The sequence below is a fragment of the Schistocerca serialis genome, chromosome 5 (genome assembly GCF_023864345.2).
Source record: "Schistocerca serialis cubense isolate TAMUIC-IGC-003099 chromosome 5, iqSchSeri2.2, whole genome shotgun sequence".
NCBI lineage: Eukaryota > Metazoa > Arthropoda > Insecta > Orthoptera > Acrididae > Schistocerca > Schistocerca serialis.
The window spans coordinates 96,544,067-96,571,990 of NC_064642.1; the positions used below are offsets into that span (position 1 = coordinate 96,544,067).

The following is a 27,924-nucleotide window of genomic DNA, read 5'->3' on the forward strand; positions in this document are numbered from 1 at the left end:
AAATGAATCTCACACAGAAAAAAATGTTTTAATAGGCTTACCCTAATGCATCAGAATATTAGAGAACTGTGTCAATGTAACAGCAGCATATTTTATTGGAAAAATAGAAGAAAGGAGTCGTTATATGTATTAAAACTAACATGAAATTCAAATCTATTGAAACCCATGCTTTCTACTTATATCAACAACTGAAAGCATGTGCTAGCAACCAAAATAAATTTCCACTCTGCAGTGGAGTGTACATTGATTTGAAACTTCCTGGCAGAGTAAAAGTGTTTGCTAGACTTTTACCAGCAAGTGCTCTACTAACTGAGGTATCCAAGCATGCCTATGATCCACTCTGACAGCTTTACTTGTGTCTAGTATCTCTCTCCAAACTTCTCATAAGCTCTCCTGTATATCTTGTGGGACTAGCTCTCAAGAAAGAAATGATATAGCAGAAAAATGCCTTATTCACAGCTTAGGGTATTGTGTGTAGAATTAGCTTTCACTCTGCAGTGAAGTGTGTGCCGATTTCAAACCTACTGGCAGAGTAAAGCTGTGTGTTGCCCTGGGACTCAGCCAGGGAACCACTAGGAGTGAGGTCCTGGTGGATGATTTGTTTGGATAGCTCAGCTGGTAGAGCACTTGCCCAGAAAAGGCTAATGTCTCAGGTCTAAGTCCCAATCTGGTACACAGGTGCCAGGAAATTTCAAGAGCTAGAGAACTACTGTTTCTGGAAAACAGATTTATAATTATTATAGTATGTAGCTCTCCACTTGGAAATTTTCAAACATTTACCGAACAATTTGAGTCATTATTCCTCCACCTGGTGGAGAAAAGAAAGCAAATGATGACCTGTGGAATTTTTAATATTAATTTTCTGTAAGATTTAAATAAAAGAAACTACTTGGAAAAGTTATTTATCACTTGTAACAAGAGTTATTTAATTGATTTTCACTCTGGTATTGATTAAACAACAGATAATCAATTATTTAAATGTTTACCACGTTGTAAATGTCCTATGGCCATGATTTAGAACTTGCCATATGTAAGAGATTAATGAACAGATAACAGAAATTGTTGGCGCTACTTTATGAAATGGCTCCAGGCGTAATGTGCATAATTTGACACATACCAATTCTAAATTTAATGTATGTATAGACGAATTTATATTTACCTCCAGTAATAATTGCATTTTAAAGACAACAATGAAGTATGCCATTTACAACAACTGTGGCAACACCGACATGCCATAACATCTCTGGCGTGCAAAAACTCTTTGGACCAAGGCAGCCATTATGTGCTGTCTATGTGATACTTTCAATGTGTAATATATCTGAAGTGTGACAATAAAATGTGCTCATTGTTTTAACAAGTGGATCAACGGGTTGTTATGTATAATGATAAGGACCCAATATTCCACACACCAAAAGGCTTCAGATTAAAAAGGAATCACATATCATGTGTAAGAAAGAAGAAATTGTGTGAAATGTATAATACAAACAAAGAAGTAGAACTGTTTTCATATTAAATGGAAAGTGACTAAGAAATTGAAAAAGGAACTCTGAATAATGGGTGAAATGCAAATAATAAAATTAATTCTTTATTGGGAAGAGTTCAAGAGATGACAGAAAATTATTTACAAAACATGAGGCAGTAATACATTACCTGATCCATTGTGGAACAGTAATCCTCTCTGTGATGCACACAACTCTGTATGTAGTGGTTGCCATTGGAATTTGATGAGCATCTCACAATGCTCTCACACTTATTGAATGAACCAGGGTGAAAGAAACTACTGTTACTTGGACTGTCTCAATCTTCTCAATTAATCATACCTGGTAAGGATTCCAGACTGAAGAGTAGTTCACCAGATTCAGTCAAACAAGTTTTTTGTAAGTCATTTTTATGAATGAGAACAATTTCCTTAGTATTTTTCCAGTGACTTTAAGCCTGATACCTGATTTTTGTACAACTAGTTTTATGTGATTGTTCCACTTCATGTCACTTCAAACAAATGGTTCATGGTTGCCACTTGTTTCCAGTGATTTATTGTTGATAGTGTAATGAGAATGGAAAAGGCCTTCTGCATATTTATGCACAACACATTTAATTTATAAATACCAGTAGTGCACTGCCAGTCCCTGTACCAAGTATCAATTTTCTGCTGGTATCCCTCCATTTTGCTACAGTTTTCTGGGAACAAAACTTTTCTGCATACAACAACATCATCTGTGAACAGCCTCTCAGAACTTCCAGTGGTATCCACTTGACCATTTATATGTTTTTCAAGAGGCCTATGAGACTGCTTCAAGTTATTTTCACATTGAACAGTTGTGCCTCATTAATAATAACTTCTTGAGTTCTATCTGCTGGGAAATCTTAAATCCAGTAACAAATCTGGTTCATTATTCCATAAACTAATATTTTATGACAGGGAATAACTATATTGAATGGATATTATGGATGAACAGAGGGAGCTGAGTTTCACAATATTTCTGCAGAGTCCCTGTGGAGGAGATTTTTGTTCCCAAGAAGGGGTCACAATAAGCATAAAACATCCTCTATGGATCTGAAGTAGATTACATCACTGATATATGTTTACAATAATGTGTATCTGTCTGTGACACTTCTTAAAAATAGTCATGACCTGTAGATATCTCACAATGCATGAAACTCTTCATTGCCTTAGTAACCTAAGATAAACTGCACCTAGAAGGGGAGCAAGCCCATATGGTCTAGATGAGATCATGCCATACTCCAGGCTCACTTACTTTCATAGCTCTATACAGTATATAACATATTTTAAAAGTATAGATACGTCTTACATACCATTTTAAATTTTTAAAGTCTGCCAGATGATAACATACTGCTGAAACTAATTTCAGGACCAAAAATATTTTAGTAACTTTATGGTGGTTGGAAATAAAAATGTCTTTCTATGAAGTATTCTGGTCCGGTAGCTCCTCACACAGATGGTCTTTGAAATTGTGGTGGTTATCGACTGCAAGAGAACAAACTTCTTTGAAAACTGTTGATCTCAGTATGTTCCGAACTCTGTATTCGAGCGGATGTGTTTGTACCGACATGATCAAAATAAAGTTAATTCATTATAAACAAGTGAATACTTAATTTTGAGTTCAATATTACCATACATAACATCTCGATTCCCACACTGGTGACCCTGACACACACGAATGCTGCTTACAACGCCAGAAATGTGTACTGGAACATGGCCATGGACAAGCAATGCAGCAACCCTTTGTCGGATTTCTATGTCCATCGACTTCGCATCATGCCGCATCTGGATTAAGTGTACAGGAAGCGTAATTAGTGTGTAAATTCCCGACTCTTGTGTGAATCATGCTTTTTGGTAACTATCATCACCTCACACATCAACAATGCGACCGAGGCTCACACGTTGTCCATCGAAACCCGCTCAGCACATTGGTAATTTCACTTCTGGACAGTGCTGTGCTCCTTTGCTGATTAATTTGGACTATTTTGACTTGTTTTTGTGTAATGAATTAACTTTGTGCAGTGCTTCGATACTGGACAATCATGCCAAACAATGGACTGCAACAAATGGGGACTGTGTTGCAAATCGCAGTCCGCACGAACTCCCAACTACGGCTAAATTGCATGCCTGGTTGAATTCACAGGAACAATTTCATCAAGGACATCCTACTGATCAACGACAATGCACCAATTACACTGAGACAATGCCGGCTGTTTCTCAGTGCTACACTGGACGTGCCATGCCTCCCTCTATGCAGCACCCGAGCTGCACTGACCCTGCTCAACCACTACCAACAGCGACATCTCAGCTGCCGCCTGCTGGCTCACTGACCTCGACCCAGTCAAAACAAACAGCTGCGCGACATATGATCCTGCCACGGCTACCGCACCTGCATCATGTCAATAACTCACTGACACTGTGCACGCTTACCGCCCGGCCGTTCACTACTGGATCACGCCAGCAACTTGTTCGCGCACCCCAGAAGACAATTTCAGCTGTATCAATGCTTCATACAGCAGTGAACATGTTCTCACTCCGCCTCCACTGAGTACTGAGTCTGACATTCACAATCGCACACACAATCTCTTCTACTCGAACTATTATGTCAATACTGTGCCACCGACCTTGTCTTGTGCACCAGGTTACCCTTTGATAGAGACAGATTCTGATTTCGACCCCATCTTATTCAGTGATACACAGCAGACTGCTTCACGACATACATTTTTGCCTGAACAACTGCAACAGCTATGTGAGCAAATTACGACATACAACTTGTTGGTACAAGATCAGGTACACATGCTGCAGCTGACACCGACTGAGCACGACATGCAATGAGATGCATTTTCGCCTGAACAACTGCGACAGCTACGTGAGCAAATTGCGACATACAACTTGTTGGTACAAGATCAGTTACACATGCTGCAGCCGACACCGACTGAGCACAACATGCAACAAGATGCTCCTGTCATTGTTCCACCTCCAACTGCTGACGATCCTTTGTCATTACTACCAGCTACAACTAATACCCTGACGATCACGCTACATGGATCTATGTCCAAGATGTCACAACTGTCATCATGATGCCACCTCAAGTGAAAATTCTACGTTACTAATGTGATACAAGCAACTTATTTACGCTGCTACCACCTTTCATTGGTAGTTCCAGACACTTCATTTCTGTACTATGGCATAACCAGCTGCATTCCAGTGTTGCTTGCTTTGCTGCCCTCTTCACTGCTTCCGCAACGTATGACCAACATATCTGCCATTTCTGCTTCGACGAGTGAGCATCTTTCCGCTCCGGCACATGACCATGCAGCAGTTTCTCACAAACAACTAGAAGCCTTACAACTCGACCGCAGTGCCGAGAGCGACAGCACACATGCAGCTCCAGTTCAATCGAACTGTGTCGCCTCTCCGCCACAGACCAGTAGTTCATCTGCCGATTCGACTTCTTCATGTTCACATTGCGTCTCATCGCCTTCCCTTCTCTGACCATGGTTTCGCCGACCACATCCGCCATCCACCACCTCTTGCCGTCGCCACGCCTCATGCACAGGGCTCACGGCCACACCCCCCAACCTTCGATCATGGCTGTTTCACACATCAAAACATCGACACTGTCAACTCCGCTTGGAACACTCTGCCATCTACCGCTGTAACACACTCACCATCCACAGACTCTGAGGTGACGCTTCTGTCTACAGCAAAGTCACCCACCGCCGAGGTCAGTCATGTGCAGCTTGCTGTTTTGTCCCCTGCTGCGACATCAAGCACCTCTATAACTCTGTCATTACCGCAAGTGATGCTCATCCAGCATCTCTTACGCAACCTGTTAAGCCACAGCATGCTTGCTCCTTTATGTCATATGGCCAATAACAAACTGTTACCAGACATGATGCACTTACCACGGGGCTCACCGGCAAATACTTTGGCAATACATTGCATCGCATCTTCGACGCACTCTGCGCCTTTGATCGGATCAAAACCCCGCTGCGCCGCACGGCCTTGGCACGACGATGTTCTCCCCACTGATATACCGCCGCCTTCTGCTCCCACCTTGCCATCAGCAGCATGGCACGGTCAACCTGTGTATGCCTTCCGTGCCTCCTTCCCTCCGCTGGTCACGCCTACCAAGACATCGAGAAACGGTCCGATCGCGCCTAGCACTAGCTCCTGCCTTGACACGATCGGTCACACGCACCTGCACCATCAGCCGTCTGGGTGCACACACACCTCTCATCATCCTTATTGTTCTCTGCACTACTGGCGGGGGCTCTGTGGTAGTTATCAACTGCAAGAGTTGACCGCCTCATCTTTGAGAATGAACTTCTTTGAAAACTGTTGATCTCAGTGTCTTCCGAACTCTGTATTTGAGCAGATGTGGTTGAACTGACATGATCAAAATGAAGTTAATTCATTATAAATAAGCAAATACTTAATGTTGGGTTCGATATTACCATAATAACATCTCGATTCCCACAAAATCATCTGGTTACCATATAGTGATCATCCTTGATGCCTACTTTCACTCAGATTATTTCCCATTTGGAATCTGTAATAATATAAATGTAAAACTTCACTAATAGTCACTCCTGGTTTTAGCCTGCTTACTGTTCCTAGTGGTACAGGGACATTATTTGCTTTGATAAGTGAAACTACATCTGAGAGCCTACACTGGGCACAATTGCAGTTAATTAATATCAAAGTAACATTATTTCCTTCTTATCTACAATAACAAATATTTTTTCTGTGATTAACACTGCTAACCTATTCATTTCCCCAGTTACAGCATACAATTAACCAACAAAACTATAGAGGGTTTCGTTTGACATTAAAAAACCCATGTGCATGTTACACTTACCCTGCTACCCCAAAAGCCATTCTTCAAGTAACTTATGCCAAGTAGTTGAGCGCACAGACTGGAACAGACTGTATGGGTCTAGTTCTGAAAGATCATGCCACCATTTTAATGTCTTCATGATGGGTCCAAGGTGTTCTGGTAATAGTCAGTCCTCCAGGGGCCTAGCAAAGATTCTGTAAAATAATAACAGGTAATATATCTCTGCTCCCTAGGACCTGATCTTAAGGTGCTCTAAGACACTAAGAATCCTTAGAATTATTATCATTCTATCCTTTATGTGTTGCAAGCAGATATGTGTCTTTCTGTGGATAATGTCCAGGAACTTAATTAATTTCTTAAAATTAAGAATCTTGCTTCAGAGGCAAAATTTGAGTTGATTAAATTCTCCACTGGCTATGGTTAAAATTCTCCACTGAGTTTCACTATTCTCTTGGATATGTTGGTCTGATAGTGCACTGACACTATTTCGATTATCACACACAACAATGGCAAGACAGCCCTGGAAACCCCATTTATACTCTTCTTGTATCACCAGGCACTTTCACCCACATTTGTAGTGTCAGAAAATGTTCCTTTTTAATGTTGCCATGTAAAAGACTCTCTGTATCACCACTTTCATGATAATAGGTTGTGAAGTGTAGAATGAGACCACACTGAAAACAGCTGAGGAGCTGTTTGGGTTTTGCAGTCCCATACTAATTCACTGTAGATCATTCTTTTTAATATTTTACTTGTACAACTAGTAAGTGCTGCACTGTGGTAGGTTGGTGTTACCTTTCTGGATTTCAGGAGAGTGATCATGGATGCTTCCACGTAGGAACCAATTGCTCTGATGGATATTGTTAAAAAACTTAAGAAAGTATTCTTTAGACATGGGATTTAAGTGTTGCAACAGGTCTTGGATCTTCAGATTTGCTGTAGCTGATGTTCAGTTGTACTCCCTGTGCTATTTTAAGCATATTTTACATTCTCTTTTGTTTACATTTTCTTTTGTTTACATTCCTTTTTACATACTCTGTATTAACAATGTTTCTTTAATACTCTGTTGAAAAATAAAAGAAAACCAACAAAATGAACATTGGAAAACACTTTACACTTCACTCACCTCAACACCTTCTCTCCCATTTGCTTCATGTGATCCTCCTCAACCCAACACCCCACCTTCCTAGACGTTGGCCTCCTCCTCTCTTATGGCTCCATCCCCACCTCTGACCACATTAAACCCACCAACCACCAACATTACCTGCAATTTCACAGCTGTTCTCCCTTTCACACCAAAAAATTCCTCCCATACAGACAGGCCACCTGGGAACTGGATATCTGCAGTGACAAAAACTCCCTTGCTCAGTATGCTGAGGGTCTCATCCAGGTCTTCACAGACAGGCACTATTCCCAGACCTAGTCTGCAAACAGATCTCCTGTTCCATCTACTCTCACACCCCAGTCCTCCCACCACCCCCAAGAACCAGAAAGGAGTGTCCCCTTCATCACCCATTACCATCCCGGACAGGAACAACTGAACCACATCCTTCACCAGGGCTTTGATTACCCATCATCATGCCCTGAAATGAGGGGCATCCTACCTGAGATACTTCTCACCCCCTCCTAAAGTGGTGTTCCATTGCCCACTCAACCTCCACAACATCTTATTTAATTCCTATGTGCCACTCCCTATCCCAGCTTCTTGCCATGAGGGTAATACCTCTGTGGAAGACCGGTGCAAAACCTGCCCAACCCACCCATTCAGCACTGCCTATTACAGTCCTGTCACAGGTTTATCCTACCCCATCAGGAGCTGGGCAACCTGTGAAAGCAGCCATGTCATTTACCAGCTCTGTTGCAATCATTGCACAGCCTTTTATATTGGTGTGACTACCAACCAGCTGTCCACCAGGATGAACAGCCACCACCAAACTGTGGCCAAGAGCAAAGTAGACCAACCTGGGGCACAACAGGCACCTGAATGTAACACACTTGATTTCGATCGCTGCTTCACTACCCGAGCCATCTCGACCCTTCCCTCCACCACTAGCTTTTCTGAACTGTGCAGATGGGAGTTATCTTTACAAAACATTCTCTGCTCCTGTAATTATCCTGGCCTCAACCTGTGGTAACTACTGTCCACACACCCTCCACCCAACAGTTTCCACACCCTCTGCCCTGTCATCTCCTCCCCATTCTCACCTCCCACCCTGTTTCCACACCCTCTGCCCTGTCATCTCCTCCCCATTCTCACCTCCCACCCTGTTTATTTGCAGCCCTCTGCCAATGTGTCAGCCTGTCTTTCCTTGCTCCTTTCCTTTTCTGCTCCTTCCCCCTCCCCTCCCCCCCCCCCCCCCCCCCCCACACACACACCATCACCCTGCCCCACTAACTCCTGATGTTGTGCCTGTTGGCATTCTAGTCCCTGCACACGCCATCAGACAAGGTCATCTCTCTCCCAACCTGTGCACTACTATCCTTTCACCTCCCCTGGTCCCTCCAGATTGTTACTTGCAGCCCATGTGATATTTGCATTCCGGCCCGAGATGCTGGAGTTCGCAGTCATGTGTGCATGAGAAGTGCTTGCTTGTGTGTATGAATGGTGTGTGTCTCTCTATTACTGTGAAGGCTGTGGATGAAAGCTGTATGTAAGTGTCTTTTAATCATGCCTGTCTGTAACTTAAAGTGTCCTCTTTAGAGTAAGTAGCAATCTGCCTTTTCCTATATTGTTTACGTTTCACTTTCATACAGACAGAATCTGTTTCCTTATTTGCAAGGTGATTCATGTCACTGTTGTACGGGGAGGGTAGCTGCACATTTTTGCATGCACAATTGGCATGTGGTGTTTGTTGCCAGACATTCCCAGCTGATATGATGCATTCTTAACTAGGCTGTGGCCAGCTGCATCTGCTGCAATCTGCAAAGCTGGAGAGTGAGCAGATACATACATACCTGTGCCAACTAGAGGTCTAACCCCTACACACAACTCATTGCATTGAAAGTGGGGGCAGCCCTGTTTTGCATTCATCCAAGCTTCTGCTGTTTCTGGTAGCTCTAGCATGATTGGTTGATGTGGGGGAGGGGACCAAACAGGAAGGTTATCAGTCCCATTGGATGATCATTCATTTAATCCTATACGTGGGAACTAGCTCTAGTCAGAGCCCCTATCACACTAGTTTCTTCATTAGCAATCCTTTTTAGCTTAACATTGCTACTCCTTGAAATTTGGTCTGAAATGGGTGCATGGAGTTCCAGTTATAGTACAAAAGTGGTTTTATAAGTTTGGTAAGTTTCTATGAAAGAATGGAACATTTCTGTCAATTTCTTGAAAAGGATAGAGTGCTACTCACCATACAGCAGAGATGTTGAGTCACAGATAGGCACAACAGAAAGACTGACAAACAAGTAAGTTTCCAGACAAGAGGCTTTCTTCTGAATTAGACACTCACATACACACACATTTAAACAGAGTCTGGCCTTGGTGGCAGCCAGAGACAATGTTCATGTGTGTGTGAGTTGCAGTTGTGTGAGTCTATGTGTTTATGTTGTGTAATTCAGAAGAAGGCCTTTTGGTCAAAAGCTTACTTGTTTGACAGTCTTTTTGTTGTGCCTATCTGTAAATCAACTTTTCTGCTATATGAGGGAGGGACCCAAAAGTAACCGGAATCGTAATGCTGCACATCATGTACTTCTAATAGCAGGTTGCGCCAACACAGGGTTGTAGAAGGAGCTCTGCTGAGTCATTCTGCCATGCAGTGTCACCCAACAGTGAGAAGTGTGGTTTCTTTGGCAGTTCTTTGAGTGTGCATACAGTGCAGACGTGACACGAACAACATGTGGCAGTGAAGTTTTGTTTCTTGCTCAGCAAAAATGCAGCAGAAACTGTTGTGATGATTCAGACAGCCTACAAAGACCATGCTCTTAGTAAAATGCATGTGTACAAATGGTTTTCTCAGTTTAAAAAGGGAAAAATGGTGGTTGAAGATCAGCCCCACTCTGGTCGACCTTCAACTGCTCGAAACGAAGACAACATCGACAAATTCCGTGATCTCATCAGTGAAGATCGATGCAGGACAATCAACCAACTCAAGAGCTTGTCTGGGTTGTCCTGGAGCTAGTTCAGCACATCTTGACCGTTAATTTGGGGATGCAAAGAGTGCCAAGGCTTCTTACCAGAGATTAAAGAGATCGTCGCGTTCAAGCCTGTCTTGAAATGAAGGACGCGTTCAAAGATGATCCACATTTTTTCAACAAAATCATTACAGGTGATGAGTCATGGTGCTATGGGTGCGATCCAGAAAGTAAACAACAGTCGTCACAATGGAAGTCACCTGGCTCACCTTGACCAAAAAAAGCTCGACAAGTGAAATCGAATGTGAAAACGATGTTCTCTGAATTTGTCCCTGAAAACCAGACAGTAAACCAACAATTCTATTTCGAGGTTATGAAACGGCTTCGCAGAAGTTTGGCGCGAAAACTTCCAGCTTTGTGGGATTCTGGCGTGTGGTTCCTGCATCATGACAATGCCCCCGCACACACAGCTCTCAGCATTTGCCAGTTTTTGGTGTCAATGAAGATGACTACCTTGACCCACGCACCCTATTTGCCAGATTTAGCACCCTCAGACTTCTTCCTATTCCAGAGGATGAAAAGAGACTTGAGAGGGAAGCGTTTTGTGCATGTGGAAGATGTAAAACGCAATGTCATGAAAGTGCTAGCAGGTATCAAAGAGGACAAACTTAAAAGATGCTTCGAACATTTGGACAAGTGTATTAATGCTAATGGAGAGTACTGTCAAAGGAGATTAAGGTTGTATTTGAAAACAATAAAGTATAAGCTTTCTAGAAAGAAATTCCAGTTATTTTTGGGTCCCCCCTTGTATATTGAGTAGCAGCCTATCCTTTTCATAATGTTCTCTTATTCCATCCTGGATTTTCCAAATCAACATACTTGTTTCACTTTCATAGTAGGTAAGCTCGATTATTCCAAGGAATGTATGAAGAATTCCACAACATACAGAATACAGTTCATTTTGACAGCCATCTGAAGTGGTCAGTATGTTGACTGTGACTGAAAATGGAGAAAACTGAGTTTTGTACTGTTATTATTAAACATTTTCATTTGAAGGGCCTGACTGCCACCCAGATCAAAACAGAATTGAATGCAGTTCATGCTGACTCTGTACCATCATTGAAGACCATTTATTTTTGGATTAATGAATTTAAACATGATTGGACAAGCACTGAAGATGAAGTGTGCTCTGGCTGTTAAATTGAGGTTATCACAAAGGAAACTATTGACAACATCCATGATATGGTAATGCAAGACTAGGGAATAAAAATTCGTGAGAGTGCTCAGACTGTAGTCATCTCAACTGAGTGAGTACATAATATCTACATGGAGAATTGGCTTTGAGGAAGCTGTGTGTGAGGTGCATGTCATAATTTGTCACAGTCACTGGCACACCATTTCAACACAACGCCTGGTGATAATTAAGCTCAATCCACAAGACTCTTTGCACTGATTTGTGACTGTTAATGAAACCTGGATCAACTATTGCACACTAGAGTCGAAACACCAGCCAAGTCAGTGGACAAAGGCTGGTGGAAGTGCACTGAAGAAATCAAAGACTATTTTGTCAGCAGGTATGGTGATGATGAGTTTTTCCCCGAAGGGGTGGAGGGGGTGGGGTGGGGGGGTGGGGGGGGGGGGGAATATGTGTGCTCAATTCAATGTCAGGGATGGTACATTGAAATATGATATGCAAGATTTTTGTTCATTGTTACAATTAAAATATTTTAGCACTTTTAAGATTTTCATTTGAACCACCCTTATATTAGAAAGAAAAACAGACTTGGCAATAATTCTTGGCAGGATGACATCAATTCTGCATCTACTTAAACATATGTACACAGACTGGCTTTCAAAAAAATAACAGATAACAGACAGTTAACACCAACAAGATGTGTAAAACATGGAAGTTTGTCGCAACTGTGCCAGAGGATTGATGATGCATGGAAGTACGTTACAAACAATTTTCTGAGAGAATGAACTGCCATTTGACTGTGTATTACAGCGTACATGCTCTGTACTATCTAGGTTTTGGCATTTATGCCATTATCAAATACAATATTATAGACAGTTAACATGTCATATATATATTAACAGTCTAAGAATTTTTAGCATTGTACTTGATAATGACATAGAAACCAAAATAGTACAGAAGATGACTACAGAAATACACAGTCAAATGGCAGTTCATTCTCTCAAAAAATATTGTATGATTGTGGCTCAACACCATCAAAAACTTGTTATTGTTTCAAATTAGACTTGCAACAGGCATTTATAAAATGTTCCATACTGAATGCACTAAATGGTATGGAGGATGATGCTCTGTAGGAAGAACTGAGCAACAAGGAATCAAGTGTTGTGATTCAGAATTATCTAACTTATATTTAAACATTTCATAAAATTTATGTATAAATCTAATAAAATTTTGTTTTATATTTCAGCTGTTAATTTCAAAGTTATTTTCATTCATATTTCGTAAGTGTTGCTTTTATGAGTTATGTTGTTATGGCTAATGCTACATCCTGAATGTTTTCCTACCAGTGGCAAGAGATTCCTATGAATCAAGAATCACATACTCTCTTTGCCAGAAGAATAATCACAAATGTAAAAATTATGTATTCTTCCATGTTAGCTATTACCTCATTAAATCCTGTTCACCTAACAACCTAACAAACTTGAATGAGACAACAGCAGACACAGAAGTGTGGCAACTGACTTTTAGTATTGATTTTTAAATCTTCTACAACTATAAATTCTGTTTGAAATTTGAAAGAGTGAATTAATCTACAAAATAATCTTGCTAACCTCAACAGCTAAGCTTATGACTTGAACTCAACTACTGTAGTTACATCATCATCCATTCTATCTCGTTTGTATCTCATGTTACAATGAACCAACTTTGTTTCAGTTTTCAAGAGTAGCCTGCAGCTTTTTCTCCCCTTGAATTTAAAGTTTCATTTTCTGCATGCAGCTTAGATTTGAGTACTTTTTCCTGGAATTTCGAGTTTCATTTTTTTGTATGTGGCTTAAATTCAAGTGTGGCTTCAATTCAGGTAAATGTGACACTTAAATCATGGAATGTTGGCAGGGCATCTGGTAGACTCAGAACTTCCATAGCCCACAATCATCCTTGACACTAGCAAGTTGTACCCATATTTTAGCTGGTGGCTGGGAAACAATCTTCAATTGGTATTTTCTAAGAATTCACCCTATATTTCCAGATAAACAGAATAAACACAAGGGATACATCCTCACAAGGTTCATCTTATGTTTCATCTAACTGTACAGTTGGCATAGAATATAAGGCTCTGTGAATTTGCAGTTTTTTGTAGCTGTTATGCCAGAAAAGTGTCTTCAAATGTTCAAGTTCTTGGTTGAGACTCTCATTTTCAGAGAAGATGCATGCCTTTTATTTCTTTGAGCATGCCACTCCTCTGTGACATAGTGTCAGCTGTCTGCTTGTAAGTACGGGTCAGTGTACATCTTCTTATGATGCACAATACAGCTCGATGTGCTGTCTGCTCTTCTTTTTGCCCTGACATCTAGAAGGAGGAGCACTCCATCCACTTCAGGTAGAGTTGTAAAATTTTTTTGGTAGTTCAGTGATACTATAATCATGTCTCCCAATGGAGGAGACAAGCTGAATGATTTCATCACATAACACAGTCTCATAGACCTGAACATCATGTTACCATGGAAGATGCCAGCAACACACATTTCTGGGTGCAAACATCATATAAAGTGAAGATTTGGTGCAAGAGGGAGAGGGAGGGGGGGGGGGGTGGTCTAATGCCCACAGCTGGGTATGGACCACAAAGAGAGAGTGCTGGTTCAGAGAGAGAGAGAAAGAGAGAGAGACAGAAAGAGAGAGAGAGAGAGAAATGTAGAGATAAGCCCAGAGTCAGCTCATAGACAATCACTTTATTGATGTACCTGATGATGGCAATGTGCTTGCTTTTTGAAATATTGTGCCTGTTGGACACTGACATCCAGATATTCACCCATGAAATATTTCATCATAAATCATGAATTTGAAGACTCTTCATCACATACCTCTATAGTGAGGAGACGTATCACAGCACGAGACATGAAAAGACTTCACAAGCTGCATCACTGGAGGAGCCATTCTCTTAAGACCTTTCCACTCCTTATGAGATGCCATGGAGATGGTATGGTGCTGAAACTCACTTAACAAAGAACTATTCAAAATCAAACAATGGAAAATTCAGGATGGAATAATGACAATATTATGGGAAGGATAGGCTGCAACACACTATACAGAAGAGATGTAGTGTTGCAGATGGGCACAACAAAAAGACTGATATAAATCTGAGCTTTTGGTCATGAGGCCTTGTTCTAAAGTAGAAAACACACACACACATTCACACAAGCATAACTCATGCACACATGACCATAGCAGATTTATTTATTTATTGTGCCTGCCTGTAACTAAATGTCTTCTCTGTATGGTGAGTAGCAATGTGTACTGTCTGTGAAATTGTTGTTAAAGAACTATTCAGATTACATATACTACAAACACAGCTGGTAATCAGTTCAGTTCCTGGATGTGGAATAGGATTTATGGTCTCACGTGGGCCACAGTGGGCTCTACACAGGGGAAGGTTTCCAGATGTCAAATACCAAAATTTGAGCATATGTCAGAGATACTGTATTCTGAAGCTCCCTTCAAGACTATCACCAATCTCAATGCCAAACAATTGGATGAGGACACAGTTTTAGTTCAAAAGAAAGGACCCAAATTTGCACCCACTCCTAAATCTGCACCTACCATACTCCTGCAAACAGAATCTATGAAACCAAAACATCTCTAGCAGGGAAAAGGTGGTCATACAGGAACTCATAGAAGGTATCCCAATATCTTAGTTTTACCAGCTGACAAAAGTATTACACACCTTTCTCTCCAGGATTACATTGAGAAGACGTGGGGCCTGCCTGAAGGTTGTGCATTTCAGAAGATCAACAATGATCCTACCATGGGAGTGGAGAGGAACACCATGGTACTTCTCAAAGAATCTAACTTACCAGACAAAGCTGTTTAGAAACTATGACAGACAGCATTGGTTACACTGAAACTTTATGGACTTTCAGGGGTTTGCAAAGATAGGGTGCCTTTACTTTCCATTGTTATCAATATTGTTGCTCTGTGTACTCACTTGCTAAATGTCTGAAGGATATGTTGGAAAATGTTGACATCATATTTGCAACTTCAAGTTTAAGGATTCTGACATCCTTGTGAACTTCGGTGTTGTCTTTATTTTTACCAGAATGTTTGCAAGAATCCTTGGAACTTATCGGCCAGAAATTTGACACATTTCTTGACACTGACATATTACCTTTACAATTGTAGTTATTATGAGCAGACAGAAGGAGTAGCCATGGTGAAGCCACTTCCACCAGTTATTGCCAACATGTATACAGAACATTTTGAGCAGGAAGGCCTAGAATCATGCAACAGAAACCTACCTGATTTTTCCAGTATGTCAATGACACTTTTGTTGTGGCTACATGCAGAAACAAGCTGAATGGTTTCCTCAAATGTCTCAGTTCTATGCATCAGAACATCAATTTTACCAAGGAACTCAAAGTGGATGAACTAGTCACCTTTCTGGATGTCCTAGTAAAAAGAAGAGCAGATGGCACAGAGTGTACCTAAGAAGACACACACTAACCTATACTTATGCAGACAGCTACCACCACACGGCCAGATGAGAGTCTCAACCCAGAACTTGAATGACCAAGAACGGTTCTGGAAGAATGGCTATACAGAGTGGCAAATTCAGAGAGCAGTACATACTACACTGACTGTAAAATTAATGACACATTATCTGGAAAGACAGTACAAATTCTTTGGAAGCACCAACTGAAGATGTCTTCAATCATTACATAAGATACAGGCCCTGTTTGGCAATGTCAAGGATGACCTTGGACTATGGAAGTCCAGAGTCTATCAGATCCCTTGTCAATGTGTCATGATATACATAGATCAGACCATGCATTCTGTCAAAGATTGTTCCCAGGAACACCAACAACACACCACATTGCAGCAGCCTAACAAGTCAGCTGTCACTGAACACTGCTATCAGAACTATATGCCACAGATTACAACTGTACTAAGGTTTTGAAATAAATGTCTAACTTCTGGAACTGTGTCATTAAAGAATCCATCAAGATTTGAGCATAGAAACTGATTGTCAGTCTTGATGGTAGCTGCATCCTTAGTAAGCTCTGGGAACCTGAACTTAGTCACATTAAGGAGAGGAAGGAGATATCCCACAATGAACTGACTTTGGGTGCAAGTGGAGCAATAGCAGAGATGATGATGGCATGCACCCTTGGGTTCAGACCTCTTGTGGAGGGATGTGTCAGTGAGAGGAGGGAGAGTCAGTCGCTGGCTCACACCCACACCTGGACACAGTCCACTAAGGGAGCATCAGGTCAGAGGGAGAAGATGTAACCCCTGCACCAGCGCCTAGATAAGCAACTCATCAGTGCACCTGTCTCTTGCCAAAATATTGCACCCAATGGACATTGACATTCACTCATAAACTATTTCATCATCAATCACACCATGGAAATTTAGAGAACACTTTATACTTCAATGCTTTTATTTGGTTATGTTATATTTCTCATTTTTTTCTACTGTGGTCTTCTTGACTTTGGTGACATTATTATGCACAGCTGGTACATTGAGTTCTACCTCTGTGTTTCTTTGTTACATAAATCCACACTTGCTCAGATATCCTCTCCCAAAATGTTGTGGCAGTTTCAGATTTATTTTGTAGTCTTATTTCCAGCTCAGAACTTCTTTCTTGATTGTGTATTATTAATTCCTATTATTTTGACAGACATTCTCCAACTCAGGAAATAATGACTCAAAAATTTATTTAACTTTTCCTTTTCATTTAGCTTTTGTGGTTCCCCATCTTCCCTCTCCTGTAACTGTTGTGCCTTCCATTCTTCCTTCTGTTGTATTACTAAATCTGTTAATGCTTTGAGTTGATGCCGTAATCCTAGTTTGTTGTTGATTGTTTCTTCTTTTTGTTTACCTTTGCACAATCCTTGTAACATTCTGCTAGAAAGCAGTATGAAATGTTGAAAATAAAAACTGATCCCATAGTTAGCTTGGTTCATGAATCATCTTATGAAATACTGGAATAATTTATAGCAGAATGTTAATTAATTCTGTTACCCAAGGATTTCTACTTGCTGCTTTCACTATTTCATCTTTCAAAGCTACCCATTCTTCTTCTACTGTATTTCTTTCCCCTGTTCTTGTCAAACATTCCCTAATGCTCTCTTTGAAACTCTCTACAAGTTTATCCTGGTTCTACCCTCTTAAATTCCTACCTTTTTGCAGGTTCTTCAGTTTTAATCTACAGTTCATAACCAATAAATTGTGGTCAGAGTCCACATCTGCCTCTGTAAATGTCTTACAATTTAAAACTTGGTTCCTAAATCTCTGCCTTACCATTATGTAATCTATCTGAAACCTTCCAGTGTCTCCCGGCCTTTTTCGTGTATACAACCTTCTTTCATAATCCTTAAACCAAGTATTAGCTATGATTAAGTTATGCTCAGTGCAAAATTCTACCAGGCGTCTTCCCCTTTCATTCCGTACCCCCACTCCATAATCACCTGCTACTTTTGCTTCTCTTCCTTTTCTACTGTTGAATTACAGTCCCCCATGACTGTTAAATTTTTGTCTCCCTTGACTATCTGAATAATTTCTTTTGTTGCATCATACATTTCTCCAATCTCTTCATCATCTGCATAGCTAATTGGCATATAAACTTGTACTGCTGTGGTAGGCGTGGGCTCCGTGTCTATTTTGGCTACTATAATGTGTTCACTATGCAGTTTGTAGCAGTTCTGCCTGCTTTATTTCTTCTTTTTTTTTTCTCGGTGTCGATGTACTGTGTTGCTACACTGGCTGAAAAATGGAGTTTGTAATTTGGACAGATTAGATCAGATTAGATTACATTAGTACTTGTTCCATAGATTATTAATACAACACTTTGTAATGATGTGGAAAGTGTCAGGCAATGATGTGGAACACTAACTACTGTAAATAATGTGGCCGACAGGTACACATTTGTGTTTCACCATTGTTTAATTTCGCTTTGCACAACCCCCAATAATATACAGTTATATATGTATGGCCAGTGCACTATTATTTAAACTTTCCATAAGCCTCATTAATAGTTTGCAGGCAAACCTCCACATACTGCTACAATAGTTTACTGTTGAACATCTATGAGCAATAATAACATAACCACATAGTTCATAGTTCTTGAAGAATAATTAGTGACTTATGGAGCAGACTCTCTCATTGTTTTTACATGGGGCCTAATTGTTTAACACTTATTCCACAGTTAAGTTGATGCATTGTTGTCATTTTAAGCAACACTGGTTACTCGACTGAAACCTGGCCATGGACTGACTGTCTCATGACCAAAAATCGGGTCCTTACATATCCTCGCAATAATAGGTGCTGAAACTACACCTTGTTTGAAGTTTAATGTACAGAAAGTACAATTAGAACTCAAGTCATTAAATTAACTGAACACATAAAAAAAATTGCGTCTTTTTAAAAGTTTCTTCTACTACAGGGGTTAAGCCAAATTATTTGTTTAAATCATGAAATTAACATACATAGTTACACAAAAAATAATTTTGACAAAACTTTTAATCACTTTGGAATTAATTAAGGCTTTGCTAACATTTTTTCGAATATAGCCAAATAGATTCTTTAAGATTACTAGCATTTTGTCTTCCAAATGTTTACAATTATTATAGAATTTAAATTTGTTTATATTTCAACAATAGAATTTAAGTTATGAAACAATAACTGATTTCACCCTATAATGAAAGATACTAACCAGTAATAGTCAAAATAAATTAGAAAATCAATTACATACATAAAACTAAGAACAGAATTAGATCTGGTGTTATATTCCTTAAAACTAAGGGCCAATCTTTCTCTTTTATAATAATACAGATTATACTCACTTATGTTAATGTTAATTAAGTCAAAATGAAAAAATGAATTTTAAGGAGCAGATGACAAAATAAGAGGGGAATTAAAATTATCCCAGCTTGCTTCATCTCAGGTTTGTAATAGCTTATCCACCTTTTTATTTTTTCATTCATTTTATGCTTACTCCTGCATTACTGTTATTTGATTTTGTATTTATAAACCTGTATTCACCTGACTGCAAGCCCTGCTCCTCCTGCCTCCAAACTCCACTAATTCCCACTATATCTAACTTTAACCTCTCCATTTCCATTTTTAAATTTTCTAACCTACCTGCCTGGTTAAGGGATATGACATTCCACACTCCAATCTGCTTTGTTTCTCCTGACAACGGAGTCCCCTGAGTCATCCCTGCCCAGAGATCTGAATAGGGGACTGTTTTACCTCTGGAATATTTTACCCAAGAGGACGCCATCATCATTTAACCATACAGTAGAGCTGCATGCCCACAGCTTGCTTTCAAGAGGTAGACACTGAAAAATGAAAAGTAGGCAAGTCCTGCAAGGACAGTGCAAATGTAAGGAAATAATATTAATATTTGAGTTAAGTAGAGGTGAACAGAATGTCAACTTATCAATGAAGATGTGTTCACAGTTCTGGAAAAAGAAACAGATGAAGGATTATGCTCTTTTTGTTTCATTTGTCTTTCTTGATTTGTTATTCTGAGATTTATCAGACACTCTCCTCAATCATCATTTGTAAACAGGATTTTAACATCATGCTAGTGGTGTATGTTGAAAGATCTGCAGAGACCAGTAGATTCTTCTAAGGACATCGTTAGTAGATATGATATATTCCTAGTATTTAACTTTGTTTGTAGTCTCTAGTATGAGTATTTCCACACTTAGTTTTAAATTTTCCAGAAATAATCAGTCATTAGCCTCTTGCACCCAACATGTATTCTATGCATACTAGTATTTTATCACTCATTTGCCTCTTACTTCCAACACCTCTTCCATTCATATTAATATTTTATAGCCAATAATCAGAGTGCATTTGTCATGTCTATGTCCTTGAGTTTCTGGGTGCACAATATAACACCACTTCTTCCTAACCACGTGTGGAGATAGTTATGGATTATTAATGAACAGCCATCTGTCCTACCAAGCACCAGACCAGGTGCAATATACTAATTCATTGAGCTGCTCAAAAATTCCACACAACTGTACCAGTCAGTATTAAAATTGGCACAGTGAAGATTGTCTGCTGCGCCTATTAGTTTGGCCAAAATCAAATACAATAAGCAATATTACTATAATCATACTTGCAGCCATTCACGACTGGGACTATAATTATAATGTCAATTTAACACCAAATCATTTATGTGTTTACCATGATATATTAAGATGCTGTCATCAGTCATTCAGTCAATATAAATATTCTTATGAAGACTTAGTTGGCTGAAAGCTCTCTTTCTAATAGTCTTTCTGTTGAACCTAAGTGTGACTCAGCATCTACACAATATCATGAGTATCAACTATCCTTTTCATAATATGGTTACATTTCAACCTGGATTTTCCATTATTGGATTTTAAGAAGTTTCTTTTTAGAAATTCTGTGCTATGCATTTCTAGAATTACACTGTGATTCACTAAGAATTCATAATTGTGTAATTGCTGCAGTAATTTACCTTTCTTGTCAGTTTCTATTACCTTTGAGAACAGTTGTTGTTGTTGTTGTGGTCTTCAGTCCTGAGACTGGTTTGATGCATTGAGAACAGTAACATTAACTAAACTAGTCTCCAATTTTTTATTACTTTCACCATAACATTTGTAAGGGGGAAGTACATAATTAATTAATGTATAACTAATCTATATATATGAAATTAATAACAGTAACCAAAACATTAATTAGAAATATTTGGAATGAAATCTTTGTGTTTCAGGTCTTAGTTTCTACTTAGAGGTCAATGGTGTTCCAGTTTTTGCAAAGGGCAGTAACTGGATACCATCTCATGTGCTTGCAGAAATGAGTGCTGATCCGAACAGGATCAGAAATCTACTAACTGCTGCCAAGAATGCTAATATGAATATGCTACGCATATGGGGAGGAGGGTTGTATGAATCTGATTTGTTCTATCAGGTATGTCTTATAACTGAGTAACTAATTTCTTGATATTTTAAGTATTTTTTTCTGTGCTAAGACTTTAATTTTCACTCCAGTTCCATAAGACATGGCTCACTTGTCATCGCATGGGTATCAATAAAAAATGTTAAACTTGAAACTGTTCCTACACAAGTAATTTGATTAATTTGTAGTTTCTTAAATAACTGAAATACCTTCATCATCAGATAGACAGGTAAACAACTTCTTTAGTGTCTCTTAGAGTCCAGTGGCTCTGACAGCCTTAGAAATATTTGATGTGTTGGAATATTAAAGATTCTGTTCAAATTTTAAGCTTGATAGGCAGTTCATGCTATTTATGCCTTTTGTCAGCTAGTGTACTACTAGTTTCTTTTGGGCTCACTCATTTTGTAGTGCTATGAACAGCATAGAATAGTTTGAAATAAACATATGTATCTCTTTGGGTTTGAAACCAATCAGCAATGCAATTCTGCATGTGTAAATTTTATTGCACTATTTAACTTCTTCTTTCTCCTGCCATTATATCCCCTGCATATTCATAGTTATCATATTTACTTCTGACAAGAAGGCATTGTGATTACTGTATGGTGCAAGTTCATCATAATCATTTATCATCCAAATCAAACATCCAATTGTTTGAATTTAAGTTTAAATACTTTAAAAATCATTCAAATAGCAGAAATGTCTTATTCTTTGTATTTGCCTTTGTAAGCATAATTTAAAAATGCTATGCTTTATAAGTAAAGAGTCCTTTTATTTGGCAAAAACAATTTCAGGCAGAAATGATTTAAGCTTATTCTCAAAGAAACTTTTAATATTTATATTGATTTATACAACTAGTTAGGCTGTCCAATAATTTAACTGTTAGGTGTGAAACATTTTTCTGAGATAATGTTGTTCTAGACAAAGTGATGTGGATGTTATAGGTGTTTCTCATGTTGTAACTATGTGTATTTTGTTGCAGTTTCATAGAACTGATTACAATATTGTCATTTGCAGATAGGATAGGTTCACTGGACATATTAACTGTCATTTATTGAATAAAGCATGGTCTATATCATTCTAATTTGCTCTAGTCACAAAGAAACATGAGAACTTTTTTTCTAAATAATATATAATTTTATTTACTCGTAAAGCTGATGTATTAATTGTATTAACTATACCTTACATGTTGACAAGGCCAATTGTATCAAAATATACTGGACAGCTGATAATAGACATTCTACACAATCTGTGTTTAAAATGTTTTGCTGGTGGCTGAATTTCCCAGAAGACTAATCCATATGTACCTAAGTAACAAAAGGAAATTTGCATAACAGAGCTACATAACTAATAATTGACCTCCACTCCAGCATAGCATAGACATGAATAATAAGCTTTTGATAGCTTCAGAATTTCAAATTAAATAACATTTTATGTACCGATACTTACCTTTCAGTCTTCACAACCAATAAGTGTGATCCTGTATATATTCTGAAGTCGTTACAGTGATATAATTCAACCTGTGTGTGTGTGTGGGGTGGGGGGGGGGGGGGAGGTTGGGGGGGTTGGGGGGGGGGGGGGGGAGTGGCACAGGGTGTAATGCAGTCTTAGTGAAGCTGCCATTATAGGCAATATCTGGAGCACCTGTCACATCTAGGTGTTTTAGGCTTACCCAGACTAGTGTGTGAGAGAACATTTATTTCTGTAATGTCTCATGGGACCAACATGGCTTATGCTCCTTAAACCCTAACTTTCAACTGACTAAGAGAGATCAACAGGCTAGTCTTCCAGGGTAATCACCATATTGAAAGAAAAATGCTAACAGTAATATAGTACGAGAGTACTAACTTGTTATTCTCAGTAAAAGGAAATTATGAACTTTTGAGCAGCTGGTCCAGTTCTACATTCAGAAATCATTAGAAACCATCACTACAGATGTTGAATCTCTGGAATGAAAAACAAATAGATTGACTACAGTTGTCATTGAATGATAGAAGACACTTAATGCTATGAAAGGGGTTGTTACATTCTGGAACATAATGACTGCTCACACAAAGGAGGGATGGAAGCAAAAAATAATATGATTCTAGTAAATGGTGGACTCAAGAAAGTACCACATTTATGACATTATAAATATATTTGTCTAAAAACAAAGATGATGTGACTTACCAAACGAAAGCACTGGCAGGTTGATAGACACACAAACAAACACAAACATACACACAAAATTCAAGCTTTCGCAACCAATGGTTGCTTCATCAGGAAAGAGGGAAGGAGAGGGAAAGACGAAAGGATGTGAGTTTTAAGGGAGAGGGTAAGGAGTCATTCCAATCCCAGGATCGGAAAGACTTACCTTAGGGGCAAAAAAGGACAGGTATACACTCACATACACACACATATCCATCCGCACATACACAGACACAAGCAGACATTTGTAAAGGCAAAGAGTTTGGGCAGAGATGTCAGTTGAGGCGGAAGTACAAAGGCAAAGATGTTGTTGAATGACAGGTGAGGTATGAGCGGCGGCAGCTTGAAATTAATGGAGGTTGAGGCCTGGCGGGTAACGAGAAGAGAGGATATAATGAAGGGCAAGTTCCCATCTCTGGAATTCTGACAGGTTGGTGTTAGTGGGAAGTATCCAGATAACCCGGACAGTGTAACACTGTGCCACGATGTGCTGGCCGTGCACCAAGGCATGTTTAGCCACAGGGCGATCTTCATTACCAACAAACTTTGGGTTGGCAGGCCTGGGTAACCAAGAAGGCTTCCTCTAAGCGACCCATAAATAGGTTGGTGTACGAGGGGCCATCCTGGTACCCATGGCTGTTCCCTTTAATTGTTGGTATGTCTGGGCTTTGAAAGTGAAGAAGTTGTGGGTCAGGATGAAGCTGGCTAAGGTAATGAGGAAAGAGGTTTTAGGTAGGGTAGCAGGTGATCGGCGTGAAAGGAAGTGCTCCATCGCAGCAAGGCCCTGGACGTGCGGGATATTTGTGTATAAGGAAGTGGCATCAATGGTCACAAGGATGGTTTCCGGGGGTAACAGACTGAGTAAGGATTCCAGGCATTCGAGAAAGTGGTTGGTGTCTTTGATGAAGGATGGGAGACTGGATGTAATGGGTTGAAGGTGTTGATCTACATAGGCAGAGATACGTTCTGTGGGGGCTTGGTAACCAGCTACAATGGGGCGGCTGGGATGATTGGGTTTGTGAATTTTAGCAAGAAGGTAGAAGGTAGGGGTGCGGGGTGTCGGTGGGGTCAGGAGGTTGATGGAGTCAGGTGAAAGGTTTTGTAGGGGACCTAAGGTTCTGAGGATTCCTTGAAGCTCCGCCTGGACATCAGGAATGGGATTACCTTGGCAAACTTTGTATGTGGTGTTGTCTGAAAGCTGACGCAGTCCCTCAGCCACATACTCCTGACGATCAAGTACCACGGTCGCGGAAACCTTGTCCACCAGAAGAATGACGATGGATCGGTCAGCCTTCAGATCACGGATAGCCTGGGCTTCAGCAGTGGTGATGTTGAGAGTAGGATTAAGGTTTTTTAAGAAGGACTGAGAGGCAAGGCTGGAAGTCAGAAATTCCTGGAAGGTTTGGAGAGGGTGATTTTGAGGAAGAGGAAGTGGGTCCCGCTGTGACGGAGGCCGGAACTATTCCAGGCAGGGTTCAATTTGGATAGTGTCTTGGGAAGTTGGATCATTAGGAGTAGGATTAGGATCATTTTTCTTCGTGGCAAAGTGATATTTTCAGCAGAGAGTACGAGTGTAGGACAGTAAATCTTTGATGAGGGCTGTTTGGTTGAATCTGGGAGTGGGGCTGAAGGTGAGGCCTTTGGATAGGACAGAGGTTTCAGATTAGGAGAGAGGTTTGGAGGAAAGGTTAATTACTGAATTAGGGTGTTGTGGTTCCAGATTGTGTTGATTAGAATTTTGAGGTTTTGGGGGGAGTGGAGCTGGAAGTGGGAGATTGAGTAGATGGGAGAGACTGGGTCTGTGTGCAATGAGAGGAGGTTGAGGTTTGCTGGAAAGATTGTGAAGGGTGAGTGAGTTGCCTTTCCAGAGGTGGGAAACCAGGAGATTGGATAGTTTTTTGAGGTGGAGGGTGGTATGCTGTTCTAATTTGCGGTTGGCCTATAGGAAGATGCTCTGAACAGCCGGGGTGGATGTGGGAGAGGAAGATTGAGGACTTTTATTAAGGATAGGAGTTGACGGGTGTGTTCATTGGCTGAGTTGATGTGTAGTTGAAGGATTAGGTGTGTAAGGGCAATGGATTGTTCAGTTTGGAACTGGTATAGGGACTGATGGAAAGAAGGGTTACAGCCAGAGATGGGAACTTTAAGTGTGAGGCCTTTGGGGGTAATGCCAAATGTCAGACAAGCCTAACAGAAACCTCTGTCCTATCCAAAGGCCTCACCTTCAGCCCCACTCCCAGATTCAACCAAACAGCCCTTGTCAAAGATTTACTGTCATACACTCGTACACTCTGCTGGAAATATCAATTTGCCATGAAGAAAAATGATCCTAATCCTACTCCTAATGATCCAACTCCCCAAGACACTATCTAAATTGAACGCTGCCTGGAACAGTTCCGTCCTCCGTCACAGTGGGACCCACCTCCTCTTCCTCAAAATCACCCTCTCCAAACGTTCCAGGAATTTCTGACTTCCAGCCTTGCCTCTCAATCCTTCTTAAAAAACCTTAATCCTACTCCTGACCCCACAGACACCCTGCACCCCTACCTTCTACCTTCTTCCTAAAATTCACAAACCCAATCATCCCAGCCGCCCCATTGTAGCTGGTTACCAAGCCCCCACAGAACGTATCTCTGTCTATGTAGATCAACACCTTCAACCCATTACATCCAGTCTCCCATCCTTCATCAAAGACACCAACCACTTTCTCGAATGCCTGGAATCCTTACTCAGTCTGTTACCCCCGGAAACCATCCTTGTGACCATTGATGCCACTTCCTTATACACAAATATTCTGCACGTCCAGGGCCTTGCTGCAATGGAGCACTTCCTTTCACGCTGATCACCTGCCACCCCACCTAAAACCTCTTTCCTCATTACCTTAGCCAGCTTCATCCTGACCCACAACTTCTTCACTTTCAAAGCCCAGACATACCAACAATTAAAGGGAACAGCCATGGGTACCAGGATGGCCCCTCGTACACCAACCTATTTATGGGTCGCTTAGAGGAAGCCTTCTTGGTTACCCAGGCCTGCCAACCCAAAGTTTGGTACAGATTTATTGATGACATCTTCATGATCTGGACTCACAGTGAAGAAGAACTCCAGAATTTCCTCTCCAACCTCAACTCATTTGGTTCCATCAGATTCAGCTGGTCCTACTCCAAATCCCATGCCACTTTCCTTGACATTGACCTCCATCTGTCCAATGGCCAGCTTCACATGTCCGTCCACATCAAACCAACCAACAAACAACAGTACCTCCATTATGACAGCTACCACCAACTCCACATCAAACGGTCCCTTCCCTACAGCCTAGGTCTTCGTGGCAAACGAATCTGCTCCAGTCCGGAATCCCCTGAACCATTACACCAACAACCTGAAAACAGCTTTTGCATCCCGCAACTACTCTCCCCACCTGGTATAGAAGCAAATAACCAGAGCCACTTCCTCATCCCCTCAAACCCAGAACCTCCCACAGAAGAACCCCAAAAGTGCCTCACTTGTGACAGGATACTTTCCGGGACTGGATCAGACTCTGAATGTGGCTCTCCAGCAGGGATACGACTTCCTCAAATCCTGCCCTGAAATGAGATCCATCTTTCGTGAAATCCTCCCCACTCCACCAAGAGTGTCTTTCTGCTATCCACCTAACCTTCGTAACCTCTTAGTTCATCCCTATGAAATCCCCAAACCACCTTCCCTACCCTCTGGCTCCTACCCTTGTATCTGCCCCCAGTGTAAAACCTGTCCCATGCAACCTCCCACCACCACCTACTCCAGTCCTGTAACGCAGAGGGTGTACACGATCAAAGGCAGAGCCATGTGTGAAAGCACCCACGTGATTTACCAACTGACCTGCCTACAATTTGAAGCTTTCTATGTGGGAATGACCAGCAACAAACTGTCCATTCGCATGAATGGACAGAGGCAGACAGTGTTTGTTGGTAATGAAGATCACCCTGTGGCTAAACATGCCTTGGTGCACGGCCAGCATATCTTGGCACAGTGTTACACCGTCCGGGTTATCTGGATACTTCCCACTAACACCAACCTGTCAGAACTCCGGAGATGGGAACTTGCCCTTCAGTATATCCTCTCTTCTCATTACCCGCCAGGCCTCAACCTCCACTAATTTCAAGTTGCCGCCACTCATACCTCACCTGTCATTCAACAACATCTTTGCCTTTGTACTTC

General features: G+C 40.6%; 1 protein-coding gene across 1 annotated transcript in view; it reads left to right on the forward strand.

The window, feature by feature from the left end:
• The window catches only part of LOC126481767 (beta-mannosidase-like), a 279,943-nt gene that overhangs the window by 156,186 nt on the left and 95,833 nt on the right, over positions 1-27,924 (forward strand). Inside the window, exon 7 of the mRNA XM_050105721.1 lies at positions 21,359-21,555. Coding sequence (XP_049961678.1) covers positions 21,359-21,555 — 197 coding nt within the window. The remainder of the gene's footprint in view (positions 1-21,358; positions 21,556-27,924) is intronic.